Source organism: Ranitomeya imitator, chromosome 1 (genome assembly GCF_032444005.1).
Source record: "Ranitomeya imitator isolate aRanImi1 chromosome 1, aRanImi1.pri, whole genome shotgun sequence".
NCBI lineage: Eukaryota > Metazoa > Chordata > Amphibia > Anura > Dendrobatidae > Ranitomeya > Ranitomeya imitator.
In genome coordinates, this window is record NC_091282.1 from 21,226,905 (window position 1) to 21,239,305 (window position 12,401).

Consider the following 12,401-nt stretch of genomic DNA (forward strand, 5'->3'; position numbering starts at 1 on the left):
TAGGGGGTGTATATATAATATAGGGGCGCACATACATAGTATAGGGGTGTATATATAATATAGGGGTGCACATACATAGTATAGGGGGTGTATATATAATATAGGGGCGCACATACATAGTATAGGGGTGTATATATAATATAGGGGTGCACATACATAGTATAGGGGTGTATATATAATATAGGGGCGCACATACATAGTATAGGGGGTGTATATATAATATAGGGGCGCACATACATAGTATAGGGGGTGTGTATATAATATAGGGGCGCACATACATAGTATAGGGGGTGTATATATAATATAGGGGCGCACATACATAGTATAGGGGGTGTGTATATATAATATAGGGGCGCACATACATAGTATAGGGGGTGTATATATAATATAGGGGCGCACATACATAGTATAGGGGGTGTGTATATATAATATAGGGGCGCACATACATAGTATAGGGGGTGTGTATATATAATATAGGGGTGCACATACATAGTATAGGGGGTGTATATATAATATAGGGGCGCACATACATAGTATAGGGGGTGTATATATAATATAGGGGCGCACATACATAGTATAGGGGTGTGTATATATAATATAGGGGTGCACATACATTTTTGATCAGACATTTCTCTGCTCAGGTGTAGGCCGTAATGCCGTTTGCTACCGAGAGGTGTCGCTGTGTGTCTGACAGTTTCCCGCCTGTCACCATATTCCCTGCTCGCCGCTGATTGGCGGGATCGCAGTTGTGTCGCCCCTGATTGGCTGCATTAGTTGATACTCGCACGGTATTGGCTGGCTGTGTCGGAGCTGTGCGCAGTGTTGGCCTCTGGCTCCGGTGCCCCCGTCACTGACTCCCGCTACCGGCCATGTTGTTCGGTGTCTCCCGGGCCGTGAAGGCGGCGGTGGCCCTCGCAGTGTTGGGCGTCCTGCTGCAGCTCGTTCGCGGCTGGCTCAGCTCCAAGACCTACGTGTTCAGCCGGGAGGAGATCGCAGCCCTCGCCAAGGAGCACTCCGGTAACCGCCCCACACCGGGCACTGTATGAGGGGGACGTGACCGGGGAGGAAAAGGGGGAGGGCACCGTGTGACTGAGGAGGAAAAGGGGGGAGGGGACCGTGTGACTGAGGAGGAAAAGGGGGAGGGCACCGTGTGACTGAGGAGGAAAAGGGGGGAGGGGACCGTGTGACCGAGGAGGAAAAGGGGGGAGGGGACCGTGTGACTGAGGAGGAAAAGGGGGGAGGGGACCGTGTGACTGAGGAGGAAAAGGGGGAGGGCACCGTGTGACTGAGGAGGAAAAGGGGGGAGGGGACCGTGTGACCGAGGAGGAAAAGGGGGGAGGGGACCGTGTGACTGAGGAGGAAAAGGGGGGAGGGGACCGTGTGACTGAGGAGGAAAAGGGGGAGGGCACCGTGTGACTGAGGAGGAAAAGGGGGGAGGGGACCGTGTGACTGAGGAGGAAAAGGGGGGAGGGGACCGTGTGACCGGGGAGGAAAAGGGGGGAGGGGACCGTGTGACTGAGGAGGAAAAGGGGGAGGGCACCGTGTGACTGAGGAGGAAAAGGGGGGAGGGGACCGTGTGACCGAGGAGGAAAAGGGGGGAGGGGACCGTGTGACTGAGGAGGAAAAGGGGGGAGGGGACCGTGTGACTGAGGAGGAAAAGGGGGAGGGCACCGTGTGACTGAGGAGGAAAAGGGGGGAGGGGACCGTGTGACCGAGGAGGAAAAGGGGGGAGGGGACCGTGTGACTGAGGAGGAAAAGGGGGGAGGGGACCGTGTGACTGAGGAGGAAAAGGGGGGAGGGGACCGTGTGACTGAGGAGGAAAAGGGGGGAGGGGACCGTGTGACCGAGGAGGAAAAGGGGGAGGGCACCGTGTGACCGAGGAGGAAAAGGGGGGAGGGGACCGTGTGACCGAGGAGGAAAAGGGGGAGGGCACCGTGTGACCGAGGAGGAAAAGGGGGGAGGGCACCGTGTGACTGAGGAGGAAAAGGGGGAGGGCACCGTGTGACTGAGGAGGAAAAGGGGGGAGGGCACCGTGTGACTGAGGAGGAAAAGGGGGGAGGGGACCGTGTGACCGAGGAGGAAAAGGGGGAGGGGACCGTGTGACCGAGGAGGAAAAGGGGGGGGGCACCGTGTGACCGAGGAGGAAAAGGGGGAGGGCACCGTGTGACTGAGGAGGAAAAGGGGGGAGGGGACCGTGTGACTGAGGAGGAAAAGGGGGGAGGGGACCGTGACTGAGGAGGAAAAGGGGGGAGGGGACCGTGACTGAGGAGGAAAAGGGGGGAGGGGACCGTGACTGAGGAGGAAAAGGGGGGAGGGGACCGTGTGACTGAGGAGGAAAAGGGGGGAGGGCACCGTGTGACTGAGGAGGAAAAGGGGGGAGGGCACCGTGTGACTGAGGAGGAAAAGGGGGAGGGCACCGTGTGACTGAGGAGGAAAAGGGGGAGGGCACCGTGTGACTGAGGAGGAAAAGGGGGAGGGCACCGTGTGACTGAGGAGGAAAAGGGGGGAGGGGACCGTGTGACTGAGGAGGAAAAGGGGGGAGGGGACCGTGACTGAGGAGGAAAAGGGGGGAGGGGACCGTGTGACCGAGGAGGAAAAGGGGGGAGGGGACCGTGTGACCGAGGAGGAAAAGGGGGGAGGGGACCGTGTGACCGAGGAGGAAAAGGGGGGAGGGGACCGTGTGACCGAGGAGTAAAGGGGGAAGGGACCGTGACTGAGGAGGAATAGGAAGGGGGGAGGGGACCGTGTGACTGAGGAGGAAAAGGGGGAGGGGACCGAGGAGGAAAAGGGGGGAGGGGACCGAGGAGGAAAAGGGGGGAGGGGACCGTGTGACCGAGGAGGAAAAGGGGGGAGGGGACCGTGTGACCGAGGAGGAAAAGGGGGGAGGGGACCGTGTGACCGAGGAGGAAAAGGGGGGAGGGGACCGTGTGACCGAGGAGGAAAAGGGGGGAGGGGACCGTGTGACCGAAGAGGAAAAGGGGGGAGGGGACCGTGTGACCGAGGAGGAAAAGGGGGGAGGGGACCGTGTGACCGAGGAGGAAAAGGGGGGAGGGGACCGTGTGACCGAGGAGGAAAAGGGGGGAGGGGACCGTGTGACCGAGGAGGAAAAGGGGGGAGGGGACCGTGTGACTGAGGAGTAAAGGGGGAAGGGACCGTGACTGAGGAGGAATAGGAAGGGGGGAGGGGACCGTGTGACTGAGGAGGAAAAGGGGGAGGGGACCGAGGAGGAAAAGGGGGGAGGGGACCGAGGAGGAAAAGGGGGGAGGGGACCATGACTGAGGAGGAAAAGGGGGGAGGGGACTGTGACTGAGGAGGAAAAGGGGGGAGGGGACTGTGACTGAGGAGGAAAAGGGGGGGAGGGGACCGAGTAGGAAAAGGGGGAGGGGACCGTGTGACTGAGGAGGAAAAGGGGGGAGGGGACCGTGTGACTGAGGAGTAACAGGGGGGAGGGGACCGAGGAGTAAAAGGGGGGAGGGGACCGTGTGACTGAGGCAGCAGGATTGTGACTTGCCTTTTCCCCGTCTCGCCTCCTTCTCGCCTGCCCCTCGCCCCGTCTCACCTTCCCTCACCCCGCAGGTCTGGACTATGAAGACGCCTTCTCCAAGATCATCATTGAGCTGCGGAAGAAGCACCCGGGGCACATCCTGGCGGACGAGGACCTGCAGTGGGTGTTTGTGAATGCGGGCGGCTGGATGGGGTCCATGTGCCTGCTGCACGCCTCCCTCACAGAGTATGTGCTCCTCTTCGGTACAGCGGTGGACACCAGCGGGCACTCGGGTGAGTTTGGGGGGCAGTTATGGGGGTGGTGACGGCCTCCTCTTAGTTTGGGGTCAGGTGCTGGATGTGCCCTCGCCGGGCGATGATGTGGGTCGCTGTAGTCATTCCAGCCTCCTGGTCTGGCAGTTAGGACCCTCAATCATCTGCAGTTAGGACCCCCAGTTATGTGCAGTCTTATGACCACCTCGTGTCTGAAGCATTTGAGAACCACTAGTATGTTTGTGCCATCTTTGTTTTTCCACTTTTGTGTGTTTGCGCTCAATTTATTATTCTAGTTGCACCTTGTTTGGTTATTTTTTTTTTCTCTTATTTTTCTGCTTTTTTGAGTTAAACGACTGCAGATGTTTTCGCCGGATTCATCAATTGTGAATTTTTAAGTTGCATAATTTGGCACAACTCCACTCTACTACCCTCCTGGAGCGATGTATGTATGCTTAAAAAAAAAAAAAGTCACAACAATGGATAAACAAGAAAACTTGCAGTGAATAACGGCCAAACCGCTATATAAAAAAAGAAAAATGAATTAAAAAAAAACAAAAACTGCAAATAATAAGAATCTGGGCCAAAACCTTCTGATGTGCTGATGAAATGTTACTAACGGCTGCCCCCTTCATTACAGGACGCTACTGGGCAGAAATCTCTGATACAATACTGACCGGAACCTTCCGCCAGTGGAAAGAAGGAACCACAAAGAGCGAGATCTTCTACCCTGGTAAGCGAACAGTGACAGCAGAATAGTGAGTGCAGCTCTGGGGTATAATATAGGATGTAACTCAGGATCAGTAATGTAATGTATGCACACAGTGACTGCACCAGCAGAATAGTGAGTGCAGCTCTGGGGTATAATACAGGAGGTAACTCAGGATCAGTAATGTAATGTATGTACACAGTGACTGCACCAGCAGAATAGTGAGTGCAGCTCTGGGATATAACTCCGGATCAGTAATGTTATGTATGCACACAGTGACTGCACCAGCAGAATAGTGAGTGCAGCTCTGGAGTATAATACAGGATGTAACACAGGATCAGTAATGTAATGTATGTTGTTATGACCTGGAGGTCAGGACATTAATGGACCTGGTAGTTAAGAGCACACGGAATGACCTGATAGTTACTGATAATAAGGACGAGCTCTGAGACGTGGGAACTCTGCTGACCGCAATCCCTAATCCTATCACACACACTAGAAATAGCCGTGGATTGCTCCTGACGCTCCCTATGCAACTCGGCACAGCCTAAGGAACTAGCTAGCCCTAAAGATAGAAAAATAAAGCCTACCTTGCCTCAGAGAAATTCCCCAAAGGAAAAGGCAGCCCCCCACATATAATGACTGTGAGTAAAGATGAAAAGACAAACACAGAGATGAAATAGATTTAGCAAAGTGAGGCCCGACTTACTGAACAGACTGAGGATAGGAAAGGTTGCTTTGCGGTCAGCACAAAAACCTACAAAAAGACCACGCAGAGGGCACAAAAAGACCCTCCGCACCTACTCACGGTGCAGAGGCGCTCCCTCTGCGTCCCAGAGCTTCCAGCAAGCAAGACAACAATAACAATAGCAAGCTGGACAGAAAAATAGCAAACCAACGAAAATACAAGCAGGAACTTAGCTTCTGCTGGGAAGACAGGTCACAAGAACGATCCAGGAGAGAACTAGACCAATACTGGAACATTGACAGGTGGCATGGAGCAAAGATCTAAGTGGAGTTAAATAGAGCAGCCAGCTAACGAATTAACCTCGTCACCTGTGGAAGGAAACTCAGAAACACCCACAGCCACCAGAGAAAGTCCATGGACAGAACCAGCCGAAGTACCATTCATGACCACAGGAGGGAGCCCGACAACAGAATTCACAACAGTATGTACACAGTGACTGCACCAGCAGAATAGTGAGTGCAGCTCTGGAGGATAATACAGGATGTAACTCAGGATCAGTAATGTATGTACACAGTGACTGCACCAGCAGAATAGTGAGTGCAGCTCTGGAGTATAATACAGGAGGTAACTCAGGATCAGTAATGTAATGTATGTACACAGTGACTGCACCAGCAGAATAGTGAGTGCAGCTCTGGGGTATAATACAGGATGTAACTCAGGATCAGTAATGTAATGTATGTACACAGTGACTGCACCAGCAGAATAGTGAGTGCAGCTCTGGAGTATAATACAGGATGTAACTGAGGATCAGTAATGTATGTACACAGTGACTGCACCAGCAGAATAGTGAGTGCAGCTCTGGAGTATAATACAGGATGTAACTCAGGATCAGTAATGTAATGTATGTACACAGTGACTGCACCAGCAGAATAGTGAGTGCAGCTCTGGAGTATAATACAGGATGTAACTCAGGATCAGTAATGTAATGTATGTACACAGTGACTGCACCAGCAGAATAGTGAGTGCAGCTCTGGGGTATAATACAGGATGTAACTGAGGATCAGTAATGTAATGTATGTACACAGTGACTGCACCAGCAGAATAGTGAGTGCAGCTCTGGAGTATAATACAGGAGGTATCTCGGGGTCAGTACTGGTGCTCTGTGTGGAGTAGATTGGTCACATGTGGATAATGGGTTGGGGCAGACTATGATCTCTGCAGCCCTGTAGTCTGGGGTGCTGGATTATTGGACTTCGCTCTGTAGATTCCGTTGACGTGCCGCGCTTTCTCTTTGTGCAGGAGATACCATTGTGCATGGAGTGGGGGAGGCCACGTCTGTTCAGTGGAGTGCTGGGACCTGGATGGTGGAGTACGGCCGTGGCTTTATTCCCTCCACCTTGGGCTTTGCTCTGGCAGACACCTTGTTCAGCACCCAGGACTTCTTAACCCTCTTCTACACCGTCAGAGTTTATACCAAAGCGTTACTACTGGAAGCCAACACCTACCTGTCTGACCTGGGGGTCTTCTAACTGCGCCCCCTCCTGGAGACCGGGGGCAGCTTTGGCATTAACCAGCAGATCATTGGGTCTACAATGTGGTGTGGCCCTACCCAGGGGCCCCGGGGTGAGAGTTGGGGCCCGTCATCTGTGAATGTTCTGCCCTCTGGATAATTGCCTCTAATCCTATGTAATTCTCAAACCATTTTAATTATGTACCTGAACCAAAGGCTCGTTGTATGCGGAGCTCCTGTGGGGCAAAGAGAAGGAAAACTGGCGTTCTCTCCGCTCCCATCACTACATTTTTTATCATCGCCTCTTCTTTTTTTATATTGCAAATTATAAATTATTGCTAAAAGAATATTTTTAATAAAACCATGAAGAACTGTATAGTTTCTGGCGGAGTCCCAAAGATTTCTTATGAGAGATGGTAACGCTGCTGTTGTAGTAGCCACTATCCACCAGGGGGTGGTATACACTGCAGCTCTCCAGTAAGGCAGGATTGGAGGGGTGTAGTACGACGTGGTCAACTGTGCAGGAAGACATTCCAGGGATACTGAAAACTGCCGTCCGTCCTGACACGGGGTTAATAGTACTGTGCCCACTGCCGTCCGTCCTGACACGGGCATAGTTAAGGTACTGTGCCCACTGCCGTCCGTCCTGACACGGGCATAGTTAATGGTACTGTGCCCACTGCCGTCCATCCTGACACGGGCGTGTTAATGGTACTGTGCCCACTGCCGTCCATCCTGACACGGGCATGTTAATGGTACTGTGCCCACTGCCGTCCGTCCTGACACGGGGTTAATAGTACTGTGCCCACTGCCGTCCGTCCTGACACAGGCATAGTAATAGTACTGTGCCCACTGCCGTCCGTCCTGACACAGGCATAGTAATAGTACTGTGCCCACTGCCGTCCGTCCTGACACCGGCATAGTAATAGTACTGTGCCCACTGCCGTCCGTCCTGACACGGGGTTAATAGTACTGTGCCCACTGCCGTCCGTCCTGACACGGGGTTAATAGTACTGTGCCCACTGCCGTCCGTCCTGACACGGGGTTAATAGTACTGTGCCCACTGCCGTCCGTCCTGACACGTGGTTAATAGTACTGTGCCCACTGCCGTCCGTCCTGACACGGGGTTAGTAATGGTACTATGCCCACTGCCGTCCGTCGTGACACGGGGTTAATAGTACTGTGCCCACTGCCGTCCGTCCTGACACGGGCTTAGTAATGGTACTGTGCCCACTGCCGTCCGTCCTGACACGGGGTTAATAGTACTATGCCCACTGCTGCCCCTCCTGATACAAGGTAATAGGACTGTGCCCACTACCGCCCCTCCTGACACTGGGTTAATAGTACTATGCCCACTGCTGCCCCTCCTGATACAAGGTAATAGGACTGTATCCACTACCGCCCCTCCTGACACGGGGTTAATGGTACTGTGCCGACCTCTGGCCCTCCTGACACTGGCCCAGTAACGGCACTGTCCGGACTGCCTCCCGTCCTCGCACAGGCAAATTAATAACAGGGCTCGCTTCATAAACCCGGTTTCATAATTTCTATATACGTCATGGATTGGGAAGGGGTTAAACAACTTTTGCTGTTATGAAGAAAGTGACGCAGGGTTTGGGGCTTATTTAGATGATGCCGGCAAGGGAACGTCGAGCGGATTGTGTTGCCCTGTGGGACACATTAAGGGAGCAGGAAGCAATTGAGATACCAGATTGGGGAGCTGCAGGACTGGGTTGTCGGTATGAGCGGCCGTATGCTCAGGCCGCAGGGTCCTGACAGCTCTGATGAGCGGCTGTATGCTCAGTCCGCGGGGTCCTGACGGCTCCAATGAGCGGCCGTATGCTCAGTCCGTGGGGTCCTGTATCTGATGAGCGGCCGTATGCTCAGTCCGTGGGGTCCTGACGGCTCCGATGAGCGGCCGTATGCTCAGTCCGCGGGGTCCTGTATCCTGTGAGCGGCCGTATGCTCAGTCCGCAGGGTCCTGACGGCTCCGATGAGCGGCCGTATGCTCAGTCCGCAGGGTCCTGACGGCTCCGATGAGCGGCCGTATGCTCAGTCCGCAGGGTCCTGACGGCTCCGATGAGCGGCCGTATGCTCAGTCCGCAGGGTCCTGATGGCTCCGATGAGCGGCTGTATGCTCAGTCCGCGGGGTCCTGTATCCGATGAGCGGCCGTATGCTCAGTCCGTAGGGTCCTGACGGCTTAGATTAGGGATGTGATCCACTGTAATGGGTCAGGTGCCACCACCTGTATTACTGCAGTGCCACGCTGTCTCTATAGGACTGGCTGTATCCTGTATGTATGAGGTACGCTGTGCAACATCACTTAGTCACGCCTTATAAAAGACATCCAGTCACCAATTAAGGAGAATTATCCTTCCACAGAAGGATCTATCCTTGCAGGCAGAAGTGTAGAGCATGGTGCTAATTTACAACTATAATCGTATTATCAATATATACATCAAGTGATCGGTATCTGATGGGTAATAAGACTGGAAAAAAAACTATTATAAAGGAATAATAAATGACAAAGCATTATTCCACCCCTCTACACCCGCCACCCCAGCTCTCCTCTTACATACTGGAGATGAGTGAATGGATTCACAGGATCCTGACCCAGCGGCCTCATCCGTTATCGGACCTCCGGACCGGAGCCCTTTGGCCCTCATCCTACTTACATGGACACCGGTGTCTCGTCTGCTCTGTAGGTCGCGTGCGACGTCATCAATGTGGTGTGATGCACACAGGACGTCACATCGGGCATACTAATCAGAAGATATTGGAGTTTTGCAGGGCTCTAATTCAGAAGCCACGGGATAATGACACGGCTGCTGGCCGCGGTCTTGGACGTCCGTTTGCTCGTCTCTATTATAGAGGCCTTTCCACTGCTATACTGTGTGCGGTAGGTGGAGAGAAAGCACTGCAGAGTACGAAGCTTTCCAAAGAAGACTTGTTATTAATTGCCAGAATCTAAGTGACTGGAAAAAAGAGAAATGTAAATCCCATCAGTATCTGGTGCCCGCCCGTCACCTCCATCATCAGTATCTGGTCACCGCCCGTCGCCTCCATCATCAGTATCTGGTCACCGCCCGTCCCCTCCATCATCAGTATCTGGTCACCGCCCGTCCCCTCCATCATCAGTATCTGGTCACCGCCCATCGCCTCCATCATCAGTATCTGGTCACCGCCCGTCGCCTCCATCATCAGTATCTGGTGACCGCCCGTCACCTCCATCATCAGTATCTGGAGACCGCCCGTCCCCTCCATCGTCAGTATCTGGTGACCGCCCGTCGCCTCCATCATCAGTATCTGGTGACCGCCCGTCGCCTCCATCATCAGTATCTGGTGACCGCCCGTCGCCTCCATCATCAGTATCTGGTGACCGCCCGTCGCCTCCATCATCAGTATCTGGTGACCGACCGTCGCCTCCATCATCAGTATCTGGTGACCGCCCGTCGCCTCCATCATCAGTATCTGGTGACCGCCCGTCGCCTCCATCATCAGTATCTGGTGACCGACCGTCGCCTCCATCGTCAGGATCTGGTGACTGCCCGTCGCCTCCACCGTCAGTATCTGGTCACCGCCCGTCGCCTCCATCGTCAGTATCTGGTGACCGCCCGTCACCTCCATCGTCAGTATCTGGTGACCGCCCGTCACCTCCACCGTCAGTATCTGGTGACCGCCCGTCTCCTCCATCATCAGTATCTGGTGACCGCCCGTCGCCTCCATCATCAGTATCTGGTGACCGCCCGTCGCCTCCATCATCAGTATCTGGTGACCGCCCGTCGCCTCCATCATCAGTATCTGGTGACCGACCGTCGCCTCCATCATCAGTATCTGGTGACCGCCCGTCGCCTCCATCATCAGTATCTGGTGACCGCCCGTCGCCTCCATCATCAGTATCTGGTGACCGACCGTCGCCTCCATCGTCAGTATCTGGTGACTGCCCGTCGCCTCCACCGTCAGTATCTGGTCACCGCCCGTCGCCTCCATCGTCAGTATCTGGTGACCGCCCGTCACCTCCATCGTCAGTATCTGGTGACCGCCCGTCTCCTCCATCATCAGTATCTGGTGACCGCCCGTCACCTCCATCATCAGTATCTGGTGACCGCCCGTCACCTCCACCGTCAGTATCTGGTGACCGCCCGTCTCCTCCATCATCAGTATCTGGTGACCGCCCGTCACCTCCATCATCAGTATCTGGTGACCGCCCGTCACCTCCATCCCTTCTAGGTTCTATACTTGTCACTTGCAGAAAGTCATTCATTGTGCAGCACTATACTCTGGTGTACAAGTAACCAGTTTTAGGTAAATTAGGATTACCATAATTATTAATATTTGCCAAATGCTAGAAGAATGAGAGAGAGAATGTTTTAAGCCATTTTTATTACTTACCGCAAAGTCAAAAGTTTCCATCCATTTCATTAGTATTTGGTACCATTGCCCTTACACTGAATGACTTGGGTCAGACGTTTGGCATCTCCTTCCAGAAGCTTCTCACAATAGTTGGTCCCTTGTGGGCCCACTCCTCCTGACAAAACTGGTGTAACTGCTTCAGGTTTGTAGGTCGCCTGGCTCGCACCGGCCTTTTCAGCTTTGCCCATAAATTTTCACTAGGATTGAGATCGGGGCTTGATGACGTGATGGCCGCTCCAAAACATTGACTTTGTTATCCTGAAGCCACTTTGCTACCATTTTGGCAGTATGCTTCGGGTCATTGTCCATTTGGAAGACTCATTTCCACCCAAGCTGTAACTTCCTGGCTGATGTCTTTGGATGATGCTTCAGTATTGCCACATAGTCTTCTTTTCTCAGGATGCCTTCTATTTTGTGAAGTGCACCAGTCCCTCCTGCAGCAAAACAACCCCACAACATGATGCTGCCTCCCCCATGTTTCACAGTAGGGATGGTGTTCTGAGGCTTCCAAGCTTCTCCCTTTTTCCTCTAAACGTAATGATGGTCATTATGCCCCAAAAGTTGAGTTTTAGTTTCATCAGATCACAGGACATGTCTCCACAAATTAAGGTCTTTGTTCCTACGTGCATTTGCAAACATTAATTTGGCTTTTTTAATGTTTCTTTTGGAGTAATGGCTTCTTCCTAACAGAGTGGCCTTTCAGCCCATGTTCATACAGTACTCGTTTCACTGTGGATATTGACACAATCTTACCAGCTTCCACCATCATCTTCACGAGGTATTTTGCTTTTGTCCTTGGGTTGATATGCATGTCAGACCAAAACACGTTCATCTCTGGGACACAGAACCCTTCTCCTTCCTGAGCAATATGGTGGCTGGACATTCCCATCATGTTTGTACTTGTGTATAATTGTTTGTACTGATGAACAAGGCAGCTTCAGGTATCTTGAAATTGTACCCAAGGTTGAGCCAGACTTGTGCAAGTCCACAATTCTCTGCCTGATATCTTGGCTCATTTCTTGAAACTTTTCCATGATGCTACACAAAGAAGCAGTGTGTTTCAGGTGTGCATTAAAATACATCTAGAAAAGCCGTGGAGACGCCATCACGTGTTTCTCTCAACGCAAGCAATAAATAGCCAGGTCTTTGTGTGTGTGTGTGTGGTGTGACAGTGTTCCGCTGGTGGTACCGCACAATAGGTTGATACCAACAGCAGTTTCCATATTGAGACACCCATCACTTGGGTGTCCCAATATGGCGGTTGGTGAACTTCCTCCGCTTGGAATTCTGGGATATGGTGACATCTGGACAGAACAGGAAAACA

At 52.9% G+C, this 12,401-nt stretch overlaps 1 protein-coding gene across 1 annotated transcript; it reads left to right on the forward strand.

Moving 5' to 3' along the window:
- The first annotated feature begins 794 nt into the window (after positions 1 to 794).
- SIGMAR1 (sigma non-opioid intracellular receptor 1) lies at positions 795 to 7,039 on the forward strand. The gene is made up of 4 exons (XM_069745858.1): positions 795 to 1,017; positions 3,577 to 3,777; positions 4,397 to 4,489; positions 6,453 to 7,039. Exons 1-4 carry the CDS (start codon positions 870 to 872, stop codon positions 6,680 to 6,682), a joined length of 672 nt encoding a protein of 223 aa, XP_069601959.1. The 5' UTR covers positions 795 to 869; the 3' UTR covers positions 6,683 to 7,039.
- The last annotated feature ends 5,362 nt before the right edge of the window (positions 7,040 to 12,401 follow it).